The sequence below is a fragment of the Myotis nattereri genome (assembly GCF_964212035.1).
Source record: "Myotis nattereri genome assembly, chromosome: 18".
In the NCBI taxonomy this organism is placed as follows: Eukaryota; Metazoa; Chordata; class Mammalia; order Chiroptera; family Vespertilionidae; genus Myotis; species Myotis nattereri.
This window is the reverse complement of record NC_138093.1, coordinates 15,661,304-15,683,424: the sequence shown is the minus strand read 5'-3', so window position 1 is coordinate 15,683,424 and position 22,121 is coordinate 15,661,304. Positions and strand designations below refer to the sequence as shown.

The window sequence follows — 22,121 nt, the reverse complement described above, 5'->3', positions numbered from 1 at the left end:
CCTACTTGGCCTTCTTCTTTTCCTTTAGAGCCTCTGGTGGGGGGTGGGGGGGGGGGAACTGGGGGCACCAAGGGAAAGGTTGACAGGATGGCAGCGACCCTGCAGAGCTCTGGGAGTTGCCTCTTGGGTGCAGCAAATTCTGCCCCTCCCTGATAGCCCAGGGCCTGGGAGGGGCAGCATTTCTTACTCTGGGTGGAGCTGGAACTTGCCACCTACCTACTTTCTTTGGATGGGTCCCTTCCTAGAGCACTGGAAGCGGGCTGGGCGCTCCCCGCCCAGACCTGCTCTAAGAACACTGGTAGGGGGAGACCTGGGGCAGAAACAGCCAGACAGGGTGAGGGTCTGATACAGGGCCAGGATCTGGAGACGAGTTTCTTCAGATCACTGCCCGGGACCTTTGGCCTCAAAACAAAGCCACCCTGTCTGCAAAGGGCTTCAGGATCTGGAGGTCTGGGTGAGTGTGTGAATGTCTGAGAGAAGAGGAACAAAGGGGTGGCCCCTCCCAACCTAAAGGGTAGAAAAGGCACCTTACCAGTCGGGACTGGAGGACACTGAACTCTCAGGCCCCATATTGTTTTTGTCCAACGTGACCCCCACTGTCCCCCTGCTCCTTGGAGCTCACTTCCAATCACTGTTTCTTTCTCATCGATGTCTCTCTCTCTCCCTCTCCCTTCCTCTCTCTCTAAAGCAGCCGTGGGCAAACTACGGCCCGCGGGCCGGATCCAGCCCGTTTGAAATGAATAAAACTAAAAAAAAAAAAAGACCGTACCCTTTTATGTAATGATGTTTACTTTGAATTTATATTAGTTCACACAAACACTCCATCCATGCTTTTGTTCCGGCCCTCCGGTCCAGTTTAAGAACCCATTGTGGCCCTCGAGTCAAAAAGTTTGCCCACCCCTGCTCTAAAGTCAATAAAACCATATTAAAAAAAAAAATACACATGACAGGAGTGAAATTTATTCTTGGAAAAAACGAAGTCCCACCCTCCCCCCACAGTCCAGGAAAGGTATCCCAGGGGGCCTTGCCCCTCCAAAGAGTCATTTCTCTCATCTGGCCCCTACTTCCATCAGTGCCCATTACGATGCTGCTACTTGGGTGAGGGGCTCCTCCAGGTACTGCACCAAGGCCTGGGCCTGCGAGAGGGGGAGGAGAAATCAGTGCCACACACGGCCTGCCGTGAGAAGGATCCCAAATCGGGGCAGACTCCCAACGCTGAGAACCCAGCCCCTAGCCCCACGTCATGGACTGGGTGACATGAGGACATTAGGAAGGTGGTGGGGATGGGAGTGGTGATAAAGCACAGAGGCCAGGCCTAGGGTTGGAGCGGGATGGGCACATACACACCTTCGCCTTGAGCATTCCGAAGCCAACAGTCTCCTTGGCATACATACACAGCAGAAGGTTGGCCACTCGGGTGATGGCTACACGGCCCTCCTGGAGGGGTGATACCGTAGGATGTGATATTCTGCTTGGCACCCTCGGCTCCCTCTCTCCTCAAGGAGTCCTCTTGAGAGAGACTGTATCCTCCTTCCATGCCCTGGGCACAGCCCTGGGCATGGGGTCCTACACTCAGATGCCAGCCTTAGCACAGGACCTACTGGCCAAGTTACCCTGGGAAACTCGGTCTCTCAGAAACTCAGATTCTCTTTCTGTAACCAGTTGGGGAAGGTGTTAGGACACAGGAAGGAGTTTGGGATCTGCAAAGGGCTATCCAAATGGGTGATGTCATTATGATGGGTTCACCCCCAAGACACTGTAAGAAGCTTGAAAGCAGTCACCCAACATATTTTCCCTCCTTCCCCATGATAATGTTTCTCAAACTGTAGGTTTGACCCCAGAGTTAGATCAACTAAGAAGGGTGATCAATATTAAAAGAAAAAGGAAGCCTGGCCGGTGTGGTTCAGTGGTGGAGGGTTGACCTTTGAACCAGGAGGTCATGGTTCCATTCCTGGTCAGGGCATAGGCCTCCGTTTTGGGCTTGACCCCCCGTGTGGGGCATGCAGGAGGCATCCAGTCTATGATTCTCTCTCAAAATTGATGTTTCTCTCTCTCTCTTCCTTCCTCTTTGAATTAAATAAAGATATATATTTTAAAAAGAAAGAAAAAGGAAAGAAGAGAAATTAAGTGCATTGCATGTAGTAAGGGAAGTACTGTTTCATGCAACTTTTGTTTTTGTGGGCATGCTAGTATGTATGTGTGTACCAGGCTCTGACTTAAAATGTGTTTCTTATGGCTGGGTTGTGGTCAAATGTTTAAAAGCGATTGCCTTGCCCTCACCGGTTTGGCTCAGTGGATAGAGCATCGGCCTGTGGACTCAAGGGTCCCGGGTTCGATTCCAGTCAAGGGCATGTACCTTGGTTGCGGGCACATCCCCAGTGGGGAGTGTGCAGGAGGCAGCTGATCGATGTTTCTCTCTCATCGATGTTTCTAACTCTCTATCCTTTTCCCTTCCTCTCTGTAAAAAATCAATAAAATATATTTAAAAAAAAATAAAAGCGACTGCCATATAGCACCAGCTCCAGGACAGGTACCCAGTAGGAGTCATTAGTTGAACTGAAATGCATCCTTGGTTGGGCAGGTGGTGAGAAAGAGATAGGCAGCTGAGCTACAGTGCAAATCCTTCACGCTTGGGGCCTTTTCAATTTGGTTCAGCTCACCTTCACTAGGTAACCATTGCGTGCGGGGAATCAGGTGCTGCACCCCTGCTTCTCTGGCCTCATCTCCTAATAACCCCTCCCATTCTCATGCCACTCCACCCACATCAACCTTGTTGATCCTTCACCCGGCACCATTTTGCCTCACGGTTGGTTTTTGCACCTGCTGTTCTCTCAGAAATGTTTTCCCCCAGACAGCCACATGGCTTGCCAACTTCCTTCAAATCGATGGCAAAACGTCACCTTTTCAGTGAGATTGTCCCTGGCACATGTCCCCCTCTATCTCACTTGCTTGCTTCCTTTCCCCCCCCATAGCATTTTCAATACCTAACGTACTGCACACTTTTTAAACTTACGTATTTTACAAAACATATTTACAAACTTATTTTACAAAGCGTACACATTTCACTTATTTTAAGACATGTCAAACTGGGAGCTGCCTTAGGGCTGCAGTTTTTGTCTGTCCTGTTTGCTACTTTCCCCCCCCGGGTCCTGAGAACACTGCAGGGACCTAAATATTTGTGGACAGAACAAAAGGGAGTCATAGTTTCTGTTTCCAAGAAGTTCACAACCTAATGGCCACTTCCCTTTTCTGGAGGTCAAAACCCTTCTCTGTAAAATGAAGGGATTGGACAAGGGTTCGGAGACTCTCTCGTGGTTCTGTAAGTCAATGAATCCGGGATGCCCACCCTTTGTGTGCACCTCCCTCTACAGTTCCTAGCTCCACTCTTATTTGATCTTCACAGCCACCCCTGTGAGTTGGTGGTGGTGGTGGGGGATTATTGTTTCCTCCTTAGAGTTTAGGTAAGGAAGGGAGGCTCAAAGAGGTTAAATAACTTATGCAAAGGTCCTCAGATGGTAAGCGGCTGGCTGAGACCACAACTCCAGGTAGATGCTGGACCCTGGGCTCCTTCCTCACCACTTGATGCATAAGATCCTGCCTATTACAAAAGCTGCTGGCGCTAAATCTTAGCAATCCTCCATAGATCCCAGCCATCCAGCATGGGGTACTGGTCACCCCCTGGGGATCCCCTTTGGGGACAGAGGAAGTGGCTCCTCTCTCCATACCATGCAGTCCATGAGGATGAATTTGAGATTGTCTTCATTAAACGCTTGGTTCCCGTTGCGGTCGTAAGCGGCCCAGATGTTGCTGGCGATGGCTGCGGTGACCCGGGCGTCGGTATCCCCGTAGCCAGAGTAGGCCAGCAGAGATCCCTCGTTATTCAGCAGCCTGGCGAGGGGCAGGGAGGGAGAGCGACGTGCTCAGCATGGGGAGTAAAAGCCTCGGGTTCCCATCACAGCCCCCGCCACGGACGCTTCTAGAAAGCAAGGGTCTGGGCTGAGTGTGTCCTGGAACGTGACCCGAGCACCCAGCATGTCAAGTTCCATTTTCCTGAGGGGCCCTCCTGCCCTAGCTGCTGCCCTTTCCCTTCCCCGACATCCTTCCCCATCCCTCCCTCAGAGAGCCGCGCGCTGCCCCGCTCCTGTGCTCGCCACTAGGTCCTCGGTCCACACTCACAAGGTGCTCTGGACACCTCCAGTGTTGGCTTGGCTCAGCACCTGGGTCAGAGCCTTGGGACGCAGCATGCCTGCGATTCCTAAGCCGGGACTTTTGCACCTAGACCCCCCGAATTGCCTCCTGCGGGGCTCCGCCAGCCGCTTCCGGTACTGCCCTGCTCCAAAGCGCTCTGGGAATTGTAGTTCCCCGGCCTGACTTTATAGTTCTGGGTCAACCCCGCCCCGCCGCAGGGGCCACTGGGAATGGTAGTTCCTTGAGGCCTCGCGAGGCACCCTGGGAACTATAGTTCGCCTTTCCGCTGAGACCAAGCGGTTATGTCGGACGCGGGGGGAGAGGGGGAATTTGAGAGCGGGAGTGAAAGGACAGTGGTGGTATTGGAAGAACATGGAACTCCTTCGGGGAGAGAGAAGTTGTCGTGTTCGCTTAGTAATCCTCGATTCAGTAATTTTTTAAAAAAAAATCCCTATATTGGTCAGGCACACCTTTGGTTATTTTCAAAGTAATTTTCTACGTTGTGCACAATTTTGCGAGGTGGGATACGTGCAATTGAGGAAACCCAGTCTCGGGAAGGTCACGCAGGCAGAACCCTGACTCTGGAACCGAACTTCATAGAGTTCATTCGGGCCCCGACCCCGGGGGAAGGAAGGCGGCCCTCAAGAGCAGGTTCGTGGTGGCCGCGCACAGGCGGAGAAGTTCGGCCTCCGGGCGGCGGAGGCCCCGGCCTAGGAAGGACTTGGGTTTCCCGCGGGCGACGCGCTTTCGCCGGGGACGGAGAGGAGGAGGCCACAGAGACCCCTTTGTCCGCAGCGGGAATGACCTGCCGCGGGGGCAGGGGCAGCTTCGGGGCGGAGGGGACGCGGCTGGGTGCGCGCCCTCTCCGCTGGGCCCCGGTCTCCCGCGGGGAGCCTGCCCCCGCCCCGCCCGTGAGGGACCCGCCCCGCCCCCGCCCCCGCCTCCGGGGGTCAGCGCCCCGCGAGGCCCAGTCCAGGCGGCGGGACCCCGGGCTCAGCCCTGGGCGGGCTCCGCTGCAGCGGTCCTCCCAGTCCGCCCGGGGCGCTGTGGCTGCGGCGGCCCGAAGGGGGTGGCGAGGCCTTGGGGAGGAAAGGGAGGGGAGGGGAGGGGAGGGGAGGGGAGTGTTGGAGGCGCCCGAGCCGAGCCAGGTCAGCGGGGCGGGCGGGGAGGAGGAGGAGGAGCCGGGCGTGCTGGCGGGCGGCCGGGTGGCGGCGGCGGCATGGCGGAGCCGAGCGGGGCCGAGACGAGGCCCCCCATTCGGGTCACCGTCAAGACCCCCAAGGACAAGGAGGAAATTGTGATCAGCGATCGAGCCTCAGTCAAGGAGGTAGTGGGGGCGGGGTGGGGGTGGGGCGGGGGGAGGGGTCCACGCGGAGGGGGGGTGGCTCTGGACGGCCGGGCGGTCGGGAGGGCCCGGGAGAGGAGGCGGGGGCCCCGCGGGCACTCGGAGCGGCGGGAGAGAAGGAGCGGCGGGCGGGCGGGGGGCGTCCTGCGAGGGCGATCGGGGGAGCGCGGCGCGCGCTGGGGCGGGGAGGCCGGGGCTCGCCTGGCGGCCTGGGCTGGGGGCGTGGTGGAGAGCGGGGTGCGGGCACCTGGCGCAGGGAAGGAAGGGGGAAGCCTTTCGGGGGAGCGTGCGCCCCGGTGCCTGGTCGGGGTTCGAGGCGTCGAGGCTGCGTGGGGGCCGGGCGGGGTGCTGAGCCCCGAGAGCCGGCGGGGGGCGCCCCTGTGCGCCCACGGGAAGGCTCCGCGTGCTCCGCGCCGGGCGGCGGGGGTGGGATCCCCCTCCGCCCCGGTCCTTCTCGCCGTTTCAAATCCTGGCGGTCATGCCTGGGTCTCAGCCCCCCCGGGATTCACGCCATGTGCAGCGGGTGTGCGGTAAAGTCGTGTTGAACAGGGAACGCTGCCCGTGGCCGCCACCTCCCCGTGGCCCTCCAGAATCTCACGTGGGCGGGGCTGAGCACAGGCCTGCGGGTGGAAGGAGGGTCTGGAAGCTCCGGTGCTTAGCAAGCGCACTGTTTAGAGTGCATGATCTGGGTGCTGGTGATAGATTTGGGAGTCTTAGCTTCCCAAGCCAGCCTTTAGTATCATCACTGCCCCCCCCCCCCAGCCTTATAAAATAACTACATCCCAGAATTTAAATATTTCCCCCTGCAACGCTGGACTTGAAATCAGCTCCAATCGAGAGGCATGTTCTGGTTAAGAGCCTGGGCTTTGGTGTGAAGACAGTCCGTTCTGCACTGGCCAGTTTCCTATCCATTCTGACCCTCTTCCCTCTCATCTTTAAAATGGAAATAATAATCAATGTGTATCTCCTAGGACTTGCTCTTAACTCATGAATAGTTAGGTCCCATTACAAAGAACTGGGATCCATGTGTGTCGTTGTTACAAGCATGCTGGGAAGAAAGGGGGGATAGAAACTTGGGGTCATGAGAAGAGAGGGCTGAGGGACACAGGGCCTGCGTCCGAGGCTGTGGAAGGAGCTGAGACCCGGGGTTCCCTCCCGGGGAACTGGGCAGAGGGACTGAGGAGGGAGGGGCAGGTAGCAGCGAGGGTGTCCTGGGTTGGGAGAGTTGAGAGAGGAGCCTCTCTCTGGCCCATCTCCTTGGTTAAGAAGAAAGGAGCTGCTCATTGCAGCTGGAGGGTGGGAGTCATGATTGCAGACGGGACTTCCCGCCGCTGGCGGTGGGAGCAGAAGTGTGCTGAGGCACTTGAAGCGTCCCTGGCGGATGGAGTCCCGGCAACCTTTGCAGTGATCTCTGCCTCTTGATCACAGTTCAAAGAGGAAATCTCGCGGAGGTTTAAGGCTCAGCAGGATCAGCTGGTCCTGATCTTCGCAGGCAAGATCCTCAAGGATGGGGACACACTGAACCAGCATGGAATCAAGGATGGGCTTACCGTCCATCTGGTCATCAAGACCCCGCAGAAGTAAGTTCAGGAGAGGAGCGGGTCCAGCTTGTGACCGGACCACTTTCCCCTGTCTGATACTCTCTCGCCCACCCTGCCTAGACCAGTGGTTCTCAACCTTCTGGCCCTTTAAGTACAGTTCCTCGGCGAAACCGGTTTGGCTCAGTGGATAGAGGGTCGGCCTGCGGACTGAAGGGTCCCGGGTTCGATTCCGGTCGGGGGCATGTACCTGGGTTGCGGGCACATCCCCAGTGGGAGATGTGCAGGAGGCAGCTGATCGATGTTTCTCTCTCATCAATGTTTCTAACTCTGTATCTCTCTCCCTTCCTCTCTGTAAAAAATCAATAAAATAAAAAAAAATACAGTTCCTCATGTTGTGACCCAACCATAAAATTATTTTCGTTGCTACTTCATAACTGTAATGTTGCTACTGTTATGAATCGTAGTGTAAATATCTGATATGCAGGATGGTCTTAGGCGACCCCTGTGAAAGGGTTGTTCGACCGCCAAAGGGGTCGCGACCCACAGGTTGAGAACCGCTGGCCTAGAGGGTCTGTGCCTAGAGGACCTATCCAGTGATGGTGAAGCCTTTGAGCTCGGCGTGTCAGCATTTTGAAAAACCCTAACTTAACTCTGGTGCCGTGTCACATATAGAAATTTTTTGATATTTGCAACCATAGTAAAACAAAGATTTATATTTTTGATATTTATTTTATATATTTAAATGCCATTTAACAAAGAAAAATCAACCCAAAAAATGAGTTCGTGTGTCACCTCTGGCACGCGTGTCATAGGTTCGCCATCACTGATCCTATACCAAGACCAGGAGAGTGACTCTTGAATGGGTTGGGTTGCCAGGCAGGCTTATGGGCTCCCCTGCAGGGGAACGGATCCTGACTTACATCTCCCAGAATGCCCTGGAGACAGCTGATCCTAGCTCCTCCTTCCCTATCTGACTGACTACCCGCTAGCTAGCATCACCCCACCCCAGCTTTAGTGTTGCTTAGGATGCAGCCTGGGTTGGGGCAGTAGCTGCACACCAAACACCGAGGCAGTTGTCTTCCCTCTTCTGTGTTCACGTAAACTAAGATTTTCTTCCTCTGTCCTCAGGGCTCAAGATCCAGCTGCTGCCACTGCTGCTTCCCCCTCTACTCCAGAGCCTGCCTCAGCGCCCTCCACCACGCCTGCTTCACCTGCCACCCCTGCCCAGCCCTCCACCTCTGGCAGTGCCACGTCGGATGCTGGCAGTGGAAGCCGGAGGAGCAGTGGGGGGGGTCCCTCCCCAGGGGCTGGGGAGGGCCCCCCCAATGCTACCACATCCATACTCTGTAAGCCCTTAGGCACTGGGGGTTGGGGGAGAGCCGAGAGAAGGGAGAAACATGGTCCTCACTCATGAACTGATGGGGATAGAGGACCCTGGACATAGGACTTTCCAGTTAAGGGGAGCATGGGCAAAGGTTAGAGTGGGGGGAAATGGGGCTGGGATATGGGGAACCGGGGGTGAAGACATTATAGGTAGGGACAAAAGTGGGTCCAACAGTAGCCAGCGGGGAATATTGATTTACTCATTCAACAGGCCATCAGGGGGTGCCCTCTCTGTGCTCAGGACTGTGCCCAGCTCCCAGCCTCTGCCACCAGAGCGGGCTCAGTCTAGCAGGTTCAGGGCTGGGGCTGTGGGAACGCCTGGGAAAGGGAGCTGTGCGAAGCAGCGGGGGCCCACCCTGGAGACCTGAGCTCAGTGGCTCTGACCAGGTGGAGGAAGGGCTCCTACAGCAGACTGTGATTCTGCCTCCTCCCCGCAGCTGGCTTTGGGGGCATCCTCGGCCTGGGCAGCCTGGGTCTGGGCTCCGCCAACTTCATGGAGCTGCAGCAACAGATGCAGAGGCAACTGATGTCCAATCCTGAGATGCTCTCGCAGATCATGGAGAACCCCCTGGTCCAGGACATGATGTCCAACCCTGACCTGATGCGCCACATGATCATGGCCAACCCCCAGATGCAGCAGCTGATGGAGCGGAACCCTGAGATCAGCCACATGCTCAACAACCCTGAGCTCATGAGGCAGGTGGGTGTGAGAGAGGTGGGGTGGGGGTGTGCCTGCCCAGCCTTTCTCTCCCCACCTTGTCCTACCTTGATTTGTTCATTCATTTGTTCAGCAGCCGTGTTTTGTACACTCGGGGTCCAGTGATAAAAAGACACAGGCCTAGCTTTTCAGGAACTCCTGGTCTTAAAGAAAAATGGGACAAGTGAGCAGACGATGATAATACAGTGTGATCAGTACTATCACACGGATAGTCACAGGGTCCCCCAGGGGCACAGCGTAGGTCTTGACTCTCTACTCGGGCTCCAAGGAGGCCTCCTAGAGGAAATGTCACCCAAGCTGAGGTCCAAGGGAGGAAGCATGACCCAGAAGAAGGACCAATGGACAGCAAGTGCAAAGGCCTGGGAGTAAAAGACAGGAAGGTATTCGGGGAGCATTGAGAATGGCCAGGGCCAAAGATCTGGGGATGGGAGTTAAAGGGTGTTGGTAGCATGGCCCCAGCTTGAATCCTTTCCCTCCTCAACATACCATTTACCAGGGGGCAGAGCTGGTGTTGGCCAGACAGACTGACCTGGCCTTGACAGCTGGCTCCACCACTAACTGGCTGTGTGTCCCCAGGCAGTGAGTCTCTGAGCCTATTTTTTCTTCTGCGAACTAGGGACAGAGATACCTACTTGGGACCATTATTGTGGGGATTAAATGACTTGAATTCTGTAAATTAGTCCAACGCCTGTAGGTAGTAGGTGCTCAAGAGATGTTAGTTTTTGTTTCTGCCTCCTCCCCTTCCTCATGTCCATTCTTACTCAATATCCTCGTGCTCCCTGACCCTGACACCCCTGTGGGCCCCCTGACCTGAAGGAGGGAAGCTGCTGCTGTGATCACTTCTGTGATCATTGTGCTCCCCTGAAAGAGCCAACTAGAATGTCCACAGGGAAGATGGTTGGAACCAAAATGACAGGAAGGAAGGAAGTCTAGTCAACCCTGTTCTCTACCGCAGTAGGCAGACCCTGGACCCTGGTCCTGATGCAGGCCTCCTCCTCAGGCCCACCCTTGGCAGGCTTGGGGCTCCCTGGTTCTAGGGCCCATTCTGTCTCTCTGCCTTCCCCACCAGACGATGGAGCTTGCTCGAAATCCAGCCATGATGCAGGAGATGATGCGGAACCAGGACCGGGCCCTCAGCAACCTGGAGAGCATCCCCGGAGGGTATAACGCCCTCCGCCGCATGTACACTGACATCCAGGAGCCCATGTTCAGTGCTGCCCGGGAACAGGTGGGGCCAGGGGCTGGGGCGTTAGGTGGGTGGTCTGGCCAGAGATTCCCGACCTCCAGACCCAGGAGAGCCTGGGGTGCTGTCTGCTCCTCTTTCTAGTCCCACCCTCCACCCCTGAGGGTGGGCCTTGGCTTGGAAATGGTTCCCATAATGCATAGTCAGGGATGGTCCAACTTGGCGTGGGACTGAGGCACTAGGGCAGAATGTAGCAGAGTTTCCCAGGGAAGTGGGTGAGGCATAGAGCCCAGGGATTTGATGTTGTTCTGAAAAACTTCTGGCACCAGGGGCTCAAAAGTTGTGGGTCAGGCCTGGGGTCAAACAGAAGGGATACAGCCTTCTAGAAGTGGTATCGTGCTGTTCGTATAGTTTTTAACTGTCTCAAGTGTGGTCCCTAGATCACCTGTGGTAGAATCACCTGGAGAGCTTGTTAGTGATGAGATTCCGGGTCCCCACCTTTGTGCTACTAAATGACTCAATCTCTGGAATCAGCTTCTGGGAGTATGCACTTTCAAACTTAAAAAAAAATTTTTTTAAATTGATTTTAGAGAGGAAGGGAGAGGGAGAGAAAGGTAGAAACATTAATGAAGGGAATCATTGATCAACTGACTCCTGCATGCCCTCTACTGGGGATTGAGCCCACAACCCACAACCTGGGCACATGCCCTCCAGGAACCCAACTGTAACCTGGTTCATAGATTGATGCTCAACCCCTGAGCCACACTGGCCAGACTGGGAATATACACTTTTGCACTTTAAAAATGCTTTATGAATTCTTTCCAAATGTACAACAAATATAGATAAAAATAGAGCATTCTGTCGTATCCATGTTGCCCTAAGATGTTGCCATATATAGTTCCAGTGCCTCTTTTGGTTCTTTTTTTTTTTTTAAGTTTTATTTACATCAAATACATTACACATTTACATGTTTCAAAATTCAAAAGGTACACAAAATAAACAAAAGGGCATTTAAAAAGCATGGAAAGGAATACAAGCTCAATAAGTTATGCAAAAGGGATCCTATTTTCTTCTCCAACCACTTCTTTTCTTACCCCAAGTTAATGAATGTTGTTAATATTTTGAATATTTTCCTGTACATATTTAATATTTGCAAATAAGACATTACAGATAGAATAGCAGCCTTCTCTATGGTTTTCTTTCCTTCTCTAGAGCTAAGTACTACCCAGAGGTTGGTGTTTGTCATTTTGATTCTTTGATTACCTATATATGTATCCATAAGTAATCTATAGTTTTGTTTTGCATATTTTTCAACCTTCTAGAAGTAGTATCATGTTGTTCATATAATTTTTAACTTGCTTTTTAAACATTTTTTAAATATATTTTTATTGATTTCAGAGGAAGGGAGAGGGAGAGAGAGATAGAAACATCAGTGATGAGAGAGAATCATTGATTGGTTGCCTCCTGCATGCCCCCTACTGGGGATCAAGCCCACAACCCAGGCATGTGCCCTTGACCGGAATCGAACTTGGGACCCTTCAGTCCGCAGGCTGACACTCTATCCATTGAGCCAAACCAGCTAGGGTGCTTTTTAAACATTTTTTAAAAGTTTATTGAAGGATAATCAGTGACAGAAAGGTGCACGGAAGTGTACAGCTTGATGGGTTTCCACAAACGGAACACCCTCCCACAACCACTGCTCATTTGGGAGGGAGGCTATCACGCGATTTTTTCCTTGTGGAAAGGAACAAGCACCATGTCCGAGTGGCCCATGGTATCCAGCAGATTCCTCGTTCCTGCTGCCTCTGTCCTACACCAAGTCTCCACAAAGGAGTGTATGTCCTTCTGGCTCTGCTCAGTCCCACTGGTCTGTCTGTCTGTCTGTCTCTGCAGTGCTACCACATTGTCTTATTTAAGCCTTAGCTTCCTCATTTCCAAAATGGAAGCAATATATTACAGCAGAAGTTCTCAATCATTTTGGTCTCAGGATCCCTTTATACTCTTAAAAATTATTGAGGATCCTCAAAAGCGTTTGTTTTCATGGGTTAGATCTGATATTCACTGTATGTAAAATTAAAACTAAGAAATTTTTAAATGTTTATTAATTCACTTTAAAATAACAATAAATTCATTACATTAACATAAATAGCATATTCTTTTGAAAAAACTTTATTTTCCAAATCAGAACTTTAGAGGAAAGAGTGACCCTGTTTATGTTTTTTGTTGTTTTGGTTTTTTTTACAACACGGTGTTTTTTGTTGTTGTTGATTCCTGTATTTGCCCTGACCAGGGATCAAACCTGCAACGTTGGCATATTGGGACGACACTCTAACCAACTGTGCTATCTGGCCAGGGTGTTGTTTTGCATTTTTACAGATCTCTTTAATGCAGTGGTTCTCAACCTTGGCTGCACATTAGAATCGCCTGGGAATCTGTTTAAAATCCTGATTTCTGGGCCGCATCCTCCGGAAATTCTGTTTCTTTGTTACTAATGTTGTGGCCCTACCCCATAACAAAGAAACAGAATTTCCGGAGGATGAGGCCCAGAAACCAGGATTTTAAAAAGATTTCCAGGCGATTCTAATGTGCAGCCAAGGTTGAGAACCACTGCTTTAATGTCTGGCTACGAAGCAGCTGGATTGTCAGATCTGCTTCTGCATTCAGTCCACTGCAGTGTCACATGTTATGTATGTAGTCCTTGGAAAACTCCACTCAGTCCTCATGAGAGAATGAAAGTGAGAAATGCAAATAACATCTGAGAATAATAAAAATAGTTTTGAACCTTTCAGGGGTCCTAGGACCACACTTTGAGAACTGACATATTGGAGGGATATTGTAAACATTACAATAAATGGCAGCTGATCTCACTCTAGGGCGTTTAGGAAGAGAGATTTAGTCCTTAGGGTATACCAGGAAGAACAAAACCGGGCTCCAAAGTTGGGTGCTAGTCAAGTCACCAGGACAGGAAATCTGAAACAGGGACAGAGCCTGGAACCTGGTGCACGAACTCTGGCCTGCAAGCCCCATTATCTGAACAGGCATCTGGTGAGGGGAGAGAACCACCGCTCAGAGCAGCTGAGTCCTTGGTCAGCCGTGGTCCCATGACCCACTTTGAATAAACAGAAAAAGTGACTGGATGTGAAACTGCAAGCTGCACGGTGGGGCGGGCTGAGGCTGCTCAGAGACCTGCTTAGGTCAGGGCGGCCTAGGAACTCAGGACAGAGGCTGAGCCCGGGAAATGGGGCTGGGACTTCCCCAGCAAGCACACCCCTTGGACAGGGGGCGGAGGTTCAGGCAGCACCATAGGATGGTCCAGACCCTGAGATAATCCTGAGTGAGTTGGTGGGAGCCTGGTGCTGAAGGGGATGAAGCATCTGGTCTGAGGAGGTAGGCTGGGCGTGGGGGGAGGAGATTGGAGGCCTAGAGATGTGCTCCACGGTGGTGTGCCTGGAGGGACGGAGCCCACATAGGGGACCCAGGCAGTGAGGGAGGAGGCTCTGGGGAGTTAGTATTGGGCCAAGGTGGTCGGAAAAGGGGCAGCTGGAGGCAAATCAGCATTGAAGGGAAAGCCAGCACTTACTTATTGAGCACCTCTGAGTGCCAGGAGCAGGGTGTGAAGGTGAGTCCAATGTCTGTGCCTGAGGAGCTGAGGAAGACGATCTCGCTGCACCCTGGGAGTGTGTGTAGAGTACTGTGGAACACGGAGGAGGCTAGAGACCGAATATTAAGAGCCACCAGGAGAGTGGGGAAGTTTCCAGTTATCTGAGGGGTTCAGTTATCCAGTCATTAGCATCAGCCAGCTCCGCCTGCAGGATAGGGGTGGAGCTGCCCATGGTGGGGCTAAAAATTGAGCTGAGGATTCCTCAGGTCTCAGTTCTCTCTCCCTTTCCTGGGAAGGGGAGGCTACTAGGTGAGAGGAGAGAAGGGGTGTAGCCCTTGTCCCTGCTTTGTTTCAGTCCTTAACCCGAACCCTTTCCCTCCTCCCAGTTTGGCAACAATCCCTTCTCTTCCCTGGCCGGGAACTCCGACAGCTCATCTTCCCAGCCTCTGCGGACTGAGAATCGAGAGCCCCTCCCTAACCCCTGGAGCCCCTCGCCCCCCACCTCCCAGGCCCCCGGGTCCGGTGGGGAGGGCACCGGAGGATCGGGGACCAGCCAGGTGCACCCGACAGTCTCGAACCCCTTTGGGATCAATGCGGCTAGCCTGGGGTCAGGTATGTCCTAGGGTGGAAGGAGCACAGTGGGTCTCCAGGGCACTTCCTCTGGCCCAGGACTGAATGGGGTTCATACTGTTTCAGAATATTGAAGACAGAGGTGAGACTATGGAAGCCACAGAGGGGGCTCTGCAGCCTGAGGCAGTGGCTCCACCCCTCAGAGAGTGAGGGTTGGTTCCAACCAGGCCCTGATACCATTGGGAGTGACCTAAGTAATGGCTCACCAATAAGCCAGCCCCACCTTCTAAGCTGTTTCAGCACAAGTGGTACTGTCCAGCATAAATGGGTCAGACTGGGGATGAGGGTGTGGAGAGGAACCAGGGCAGACCTGGGGACAGGCAGATGCGGGGGTGGGGTGGGGGGAGTACAGAGCTACCATGTGCAGGTTGTGACTGCACGACCGTGGGGGTGCCCCACTTATCTGGACTCTGGCTGTACTTACGACCCAGAGGATGTCTTTGGTAGATGCCCTGATTTCTCTGTTCCCTGGGGGATATCTTTATTGGGAAAGTCCCCTCCCCTCTATCTGCTTCAGTTCCCTTATTTATAAAACAAGGGACTTGAACCTGACTCATGGTTTTAAAAGTCCGCTCCTGAATTCTGGGAAGTCTGGGCCATCTTCAGGATGGGAAAGGACCAAAGGGGAGAGACTCCAGGCCTCCTGCTCCAGCCCCGACCATGCTGGGTTTCTGCATGAGATTTGGTTTGAGGAAAGAGTCTCTGCTGCTAAGACAAGTTTGGAAACCATTGGTCTACGTGATCTTTAGTCAAATCCTTTCCAACTCTGACATTCTCTGAGCTTGTGAGAGGAACAGGGCATGAATCAGACCCAGTTTCCAACTGGCTTGTCTTGTCCTGAGCAGAGTGGATGGGAAAGGGGCCGGGCCCCAGCAGGAGTCAGCAGATCCTGGACCACGCCCAGGACCTAGGTGCCCATTGTCCCGCTGCCTTTCTGAGTTTTGTAGCCGCTCAGTGTCTGAAGTAAGGTTGGTTGATGTGGCATCTGGTTTCCATCTGGACCCCCTCTCTCCTGTGTGATTTGTTTTTCCTCCTTGCCTTAGGGATGTTCAACAGCCCGGAAATGCAGGCCCTGCTCCAGCAGATCTCAGAGAACCCCCAGCTGATGCAGAACGTGATCTCCGCCCCCTACATGCGCAGCATGATGCAGACGCTTGCCCAGAACCCGGACTTTGCCGCTCAGGTATGTAACTGTTCCGGGTGGTGCACTGGGGGCAGTTACTTGTGGTCAAAACACTCAGGAGCCAGACTGCCTGGGTTTGTATCTCAAGCATCAGCACTTCCTCGCTGTGTAAGTTAAGCAAGTAATTTAACCTCCCAGTTTCCTCAGCTGTAAACTGGTAACAATAGTTCCTCATAGGTTTGTGAGGAGTAAATGAGTTGATGCATATAAAGTGCTTTGAGCTTGGCATGGCACATCGTAGGCACTGTGTCCTCGGTCATTATCAGACCCAGGGCTGAGCAGCCTGGCTCCTGATGTCATCACTGCCCGGAGTATAGTTCTATTTCCTCTTCGCTGTCCCACTTAGGCCTTCAGAATACTTTGGGATCCTTGGAAAAGCTGGCCAGATTTCCTGCAGTGGTAGGGGTGCCGAGGGAGACTGAGGCTGTGGGGGAATTCTGAGGGTGGGTAGGCCCAGGCCTCCCCCTACTCCCTTGACCCTGGCAGATGATGGTGAACGTGCCACTCTTCGCGGGAAACCCCCAGCTTCAGGAGCAGCTCCGCCTGCAGCTCCCTGTCTTCCTGCAGCAGGTCAGTGAGGAGCCTAGAGGGCAGGGGGTGGACCCTGAAGCCCACGGGGTGGAACTGCAGGGACGGGGCAGAGCTCGGCCCTGGACTCAGGGTTTAGGCTGCTTCCTGTCTCCTGCCACCTCCCATTGCCTTTCTTGCTCATTTCCCACCAGATGCAGAACCCAGAGTCACTCTCCATCCTTACCAATCCCCGCGCCATGCAGGCGCTGCTGCAGATCCAGCAGGGATTGCAGACCTTGCAGACTGAGGCCCCCGGGCTGATACCCAGGTGAGGGTAGGAGGCAGGTGGGCAGCAAGGTTCTGGCGACTTCTCCCCTCACCCCCTCCCTCTGCCACTCCGAGCAGCCATTGTGTCGGTTTTCCTGTTTCCTCCAATTGCTTTCCTTCCGGATCTCATGTTCCCATCCCTTTCTCAGAGGCCATCTCCCAGCTTTTGGTCTCTCCTGTCTGCAGCCTTGGCTCCTTTGGGATGTCCCGGACCCTCACACCCTCAGCAAGCAGCGCCGGGCCTGCACCTGAGGCCCCCACCTCCTCACCAGCCCCACCAGCCACTTCTCCCACAGGGGCTTCCAGTGCCCAGCAGCAGCTCATGCAGCAGATGATCCAGCTTTTGGCAGGAAGTGGAAACTCACAGGTACACGGGCAGCGGGGTGGGTGCTGGAACTGCCACTCCATCCCGGTGGTGTCAGGGGTCGCAGTAGAATGGAGAGAGCAGAGCAGGCTTTGCAGGCAGCCAGCCCTGGCTTTACACCCTAGTCTGCCACTTTCCAGCCTTGGGCAAGTTACTGATCTTCCCTCAGTTCAGTTTCCACAGCTGTAAAACGGAGATGAGAATAGTAATAGCACTTACCATGTGCTCGGCACTGTTCTAAGTGCCTCATTTAATTTATTTCTCACAATAGCCTTGTGAGGGAGCTATTATTATAGTTCCTGAGTTACAAAAGGCGAAAACTGAAGCCCAGAGAGATGAAGGGGCTTGCTCAGTCGAAAGCCAGTAAGTAATGGAGCTAAGACTCAAACCGAGGCATGCTGGCTCCAGGATTTACACCGTAACTACTGTGTTTTACCACTTCCACTCATATCATGGGATTCTTTTTTTTTCTTTTTATTGATTTCAGAGAGGAAGGGAGAGGGAGAGAGAGATAGAAACTTCAATGATGAGAGAGAATCATTGATCGGCTGCCTCCTGCACATCCCGTACTGGGCATGTGCCCTTGATCGGAATCGAAACCGGGGACCTTTCAGTCCTCAGGCTGACGCTCTATCCACTGAGCCACACCGGCTAGGGCCATGGGATTCTTTTGATAATTAAAGCAGCCTCCATCTCTGAGACCTGAGAAGAGGATTATGGGAGGTGAGGTAGCTAAAGCCCTGGGGTACTAAGTGAAGGCTAGGGGTTTGAGGGAGTGAGGATGACCTCGGGGAAACCGTAACCTTTCTCTGGCCTTTGTAACTCATCTGGGGAAAGCCTGTCAGTAGAAATGTAGGTATGCCCAGCTCTGCAAAAGCTGAACCAGTGATCGCCAAGGTTGAGCCCCACTTAAACCCTGTGGGTGGCATGGAGCACTGGACAGGGCTTTTGTGCAGCAGCTAGGTGGCCTGTGATTGCTGGGCTTCTTCCAGCTCTGGGTCTTCTGTTCATGGTCTAGGTAGTGCTTCCTAAACATCCCTTGGGAAAACACTTCCAGGAGATGTTTATAGGAGTGTCACATAGGAAAAGCCTCCTCTTTTGTAAATAGCTATGTTTGTGGATTGGTTAAAATTAAACAGATTCTTTCCTTCCTGGAGCCATTCTCTGGCCTTTACTGTGACTGTATGTGTGAGGATGACTAGGAGGGGTTTAGAGGTGGTGTTTCGTACACATCTTATCCACCACCGCGCATCTGGCGTTTGGAGTACCTGTTAACATCTCCAGACTGTTGATGGGAAGTAGTTAGGCATATAAGCTGACCGAAGCCTGTCTGCTACTTTGAAATTTTAAGAAAGACACCTCCACCTCATTATCACACAGTTGTTTGCAGCTCACCACCCTGCTCCATTGATTGACTCTGAGGAGGTTCGAGAAGACCTACAGGTTGTCTTCTCTTCGTTATAAACCCCCAGCTTCTGAAGTTGGTCCTGTGTCTGCTTCACAAGGCCTGTCCCCTGTAGGTGCAGACGCCAGAAGTGAGATTCCAGCAGCAGCTAGATCAGCTCAACGCCATGGGCTTCATCAACCGGGAGGCTAACCTGCAGGCCCTGATTGCCACAGGAGGGGACATCAATGCGGCCATTGAGAGACTGCTGGGCTCTCAGCTCTCCTAAGCCTGTGGCCGTGCCTCCTGCTTCTCCCTTCCCTGGATGCCACCTCTGGTTCCTGTCAGCTCCTTCCCTCTGCCGCTTGTCATCCTGTCTTCTTCCTGTCCTCTTCAGACACAGGGTGGCTTTAGAGGCGTGGACCCCAACCCTGTAGCTCTGCCTGAGAACTTTGGTTCTACTTCTACTTCTTACAGAATCTTCTCTCCTGCTCCTGCTTGAGCAGAACTATTTGACGGTCTTCACAGTTTTGTTGATTGGCCCACAACCGCCTTTGCAATCTTCACACTTCTCAGTGGCAGCACAGAGTTGAAGGAGGAACCAACTCTCTGGTTATTGGAACATGGTCTTTTACCTGTACCTCTAGGGTTTTGCTGGTCTCATGTTTACTTTTGGTAACTCTCTTCTTTCTTTCCCCATCCCTCTCACCCCCAGCTAACCAGTGCTAGAACTCTATCCTTGGAAGGAGGGGCAGGTGAAGCAGGCTGAGATTTTCCTCCTCGCCCCTGAAGTGCTTTTTAATGGGGTCTGTTGGGACTTCCAGGGGGAGGAAGATGCCTGTTCTTCCTGTCTGAAGGAGGAGATAGGACTGTGTCTGAACAAGGAATTAACCAGCCCTGGACCAGCCCAACAGAGACTGGGCCTTCTCAGGAGAAGGGCCTGAGATTTTTGGAGGAAGGGAATGGGCAAAACAGCCTGAGGAAAAGGCTTGGAAGTTGAATTGACAGTTAGGAAGTGGAAGCACTAATTGCTCTATTAGGCAGGAGAGTCCTGGTTCAGGCGTGGCAGAGGAGACTTGGAGATGCTAATGTAGCCTGAGCTGAAAGGGGCTCAATGACGCTAAGGGAGATGGCTCACAAGGGGCCATATTAGCTCCATTTCCTCAAACACACGTGCTTATGTACACACACACATTTCCATGAACACAGGACCTGTCTGTGTCCCCAGGTACCAGTGATCTGAGCCCCCCTTAAAAGACATGAAGTGGGTTGGGGTCTGGCTCAGCAGTGGGTGTGTGGTGGTGGGGTGCATATGGGTTCAGTAGAAATGGATTCTTTGCTGATTTCTGGTTCAGAGCTCCCCCCACCAGAGAAATAGGCAGAAGGGCTAGTCTAGGGCAGGAATATGTACAGCCCAGGGAGCTAGGTCCCTTGGGCCTCTGGATGCTGGGTAACCCAAGGGTAGTGTGGATACGCCTTCTACCAGAACTGTGACCAACACCCTTACACCCCTCTCCTGATTGCTTCAGGGGATGGTAGAAGGGTCTTTCCATCTAGAGCCCCTGGCCCTTGCCCTTTGAGTTCTTCACTGTTTCCCTCCAGGCCAGAAAGTTCTATTTGAGACAGGAAAGGAGAGGCTGGCAATGCTGCCTGTGATCTGGAGTTGGACGTGACTATACTGGAGCACAAAGGAGGCTCATATCACCTCCGCTCTCTGCTACTTAGCCCAGCTGCTTGGCGGGCCCATGGCTGAGAATATGGAGGCATGAGAAACAGGATTTTCTCCCAGTGGGAAAGGGCCTCAAGCACTCCAGAGAGGATGTCTGCGTGGCTCCTCTCCATCCTTCCCTCAGCTCCCACACTGGCCTTTGTAAATAAATGGCGTGGTCTTTGTTGTGAGTGTGTCTTGGTGTTTGTTTTCGGGGGGCGGGGGGGGGGGTGGAGGCTAGCTGAAGACAACTTCTTGGTCTTAGAGGGTTTTTATAAAGTGGATCTAGAGGAATTTGAAGTTTGGTTCACTTAACACAGATGTTAAGAAACACTGAAAGTTAAGGGATAACTGGTCGTGGGATATCTATAACCCATGGTTTAGGAATGAGAAAGGTTGCATTCTTCCATTCCCCATCCCCAGACCATAAAATACCAGATTCCTCATCCTACCCCCCACCCCCACCCCCATTAGTCAGTCTGGGAGAAGAATGTATACTTTTTTAAAAATATATTTTTATTGGTTTCAGAGAGGAAGGGAGAGAGGGATAGAAATATCAATGATGAGAATCATTGATGGCCTGCTTCCTGCATGCCTCCTACTGGGGATCAAGCCCACAACCCGGGTATGTGCCCTTGACCGGAATCGAACCTGGGACCCTTCAGTCCGCAGGCCGATGCTCTATCCATTGAGACAAACCAGCCAGAGGGAGGAATGTATACTTCTAACTGATCTTTTGGCAAGACTGCTCTCTCCTTACCTCAGGTAAAAAGGTAAAAAAAACACCAAAACACCAAAAAACCCTTGCATCCAGATCTTATGCAGGTGGAATTTAGTAGTTCTTAGTCTTGATCTAGACTAGACCTGGCTCTACCGCTAATTGTGTGAACTTTTATCTTGTGTAGTGAGGTTATGGCCTGGAGTTCTGTGATATATGAATAAATCATGCTGGGAGGTTCCACTTCTGATTATGGTAGTCTGGATATTTTCCAGAGGTCCTCAAACTTTTTAAACAGGGGGCCAGTTCACTGTCCCTCAGACCGTTGGAGGGCCGGACTATAGTTTAAAAAAAAACTATGAACAAATTCCTATGCACACAGCGGCAGCAAACACACCCGGCGGGCCGGATAAATGTTTTCGGTGGGCCACATGTGGCCCGTGGGCCGTAGTTTGAGGACCCCTGTTAATTTAGACCAACATTCTCACCAGAAAATAGTTAAATTTTTTTATTGATTTTAGCGAGTGAGAGAAACATTAATTTGTTGTTCCACTTAGTTATGCATTTATTGGTTGCAAGATTGAACTTGCAAGTTCAATCTTGCAACCTTGGTGTATCAGGAGGATGGTCTAACCAACTGAGTTACCTGGCCAGGGCCTCACTAGAAATTTTTACAGTCAGATGCAATATATGTTTAAAGAATCTAAAAAGCATCAAAGGGCCAATAAGATGGCTGGGAATCTAGAGAGGAAAAATGGCCTAAAGACTACTTTTGTCCTGGGAGTTTTGCCACTTGGGGAAAAGTTCCTGAGAGGATTTGAGGGCCTTGAAGGATAGGGAGACAAAAAGTTAGAATCTGGGGAGAGCTAAAGATAGGGATGCTGGTAAAGATCCAGCATTTGAACTAGGACCCCAAGAGGTGGATCAGAAGTAAGCCATTCCTCATATTCAGCAGCCTAGCCTCCCATCATTCTGGGTGGTCCAGAAATTCTTAAGCCTCAAATTTAGGAATAAGATGATCCCAGATTGCTATCATATCCAGATGCTTGGTAGGATCAAGCAGAGGAACGTAACATCAACCTAGACCTCAAAACTATTATAATAAATAATTTTTCAAATATAACATCAACCACAATAAAAATTAAGCAGTTGAAGAGATAAGGCAATATAAATGAGACCAAATAGAAATGACAGACAATAAACAGACCCATGGCAATTCCACATATTGAAATTATACAAGTGAAAACAAAAAGATAAAAGCCAAGCTTAGAAATTTCAGCAGAGACATGAAACTATAAAAATGGACATAGCATGCCCTAGCCAGTTTGGCTCAGTGGA

General features: G+C 52.2%; 2 protein-coding genes across 2 annotated transcripts; one reads left to right on the top strand and one right to left on the bottom strand.

The window, feature by feature from the left end:
• Positions 1-777: 777 nt before the first annotated feature.
• Positions 778-4,341, bottom strand: LAMTOR2 (late endosomal/lysosomal adaptor, MAPK and MTOR activator 2). The gene is made up of 4 exons (XM_081112293.1): positions 4,177-4,341; positions 3,726-3,888; positions 1,348-1,437; positions 778-1,136 (listed from the first exon to the last, which is right to left on the bottom strand). The coding sequence occupies exons 1-4, from the start codon at positions 4,242-4,244 to the stop codon at positions 1,080-1,082; spliced, it is 378 nt and encodes a 125-aa protein (XP_080968419.1). The 5' UTR covers positions 4,245-4,341; the 3' UTR covers positions 778-1,079.
• Positions 4,342-5,357: 1,016 nt separating this feature from the next.
• On the top strand, positions 5,358-20,256 carry UBQLN4 (ubiquilin 4). The gene is made up of 11 exons (XM_081112241.1): positions 5,358-5,515; positions 6,962-7,113; positions 8,203-8,420; positions 8,895-9,157; positions 10,245-10,403; positions 14,346-14,571; positions 15,633-15,772; positions 16,259-16,342; positions 16,495-16,610; positions 16,796-16,976; positions 18,494-20,256. Exons 1-11 carry the CDS (start codon positions 5,408-5,410, stop codon positions 18,644-18,646), a joined length of 1,800 nt encoding a protein of 599 aa, XP_080968367.1. The 5' UTR covers positions 5,358-5,407; the 3' UTR covers positions 18,647-20,256.
• The last annotated feature ends 1,865 nt before the right edge of the window (positions 20,257-22,121 follow it).

Bases quoted from the DNA above. Each gene is read 5' to 3' on its own strand.
- LAMTOR2 (XM_081112293.1), bottom strand. From the start codon at position 4,244: ATGCTGCGTCCCAAGGCTCTGACCCAGGTGCTGAGCCAAGCCAACACT. The intron at 1,438-3,725 runs GTATGGAGAGAG...TCACCCCTCCAG, and splicing joins TCATCCTCATGGACTGCATG to GAGGGCCGTGTAGCCATCAC. The intron at 1,137-1,347 runs GTGTGTATGTGC...CCCCTCTCGCAG, and splicing joins TCGGAATGCTCAAGGCGAAG to GCCCAGGCCTTGGTGCAGTA.
- UBQLN4 (XM_081112241.1), top strand. From the start codon at position 5,408: ATGGCGGAGCCGAGCGGGGCCGAGACGAGGCCCCCCATTCGGGTCACC. The intron at 8,421-8,894 runs GTAAGCCCTTAG...TCCTCCCCGCAG, and splicing joins TGCTACCACATCCATACTCT to CTGGCTTTGGGGGCATCCTC. The intron at 16,343-16,494 runs GTCAGTGAGGAG...ATTTCCCACCAG, and splicing joins TCCCTGTCTTCCTGCAGCAG to ATGCAGAACCCAGAGTCACT.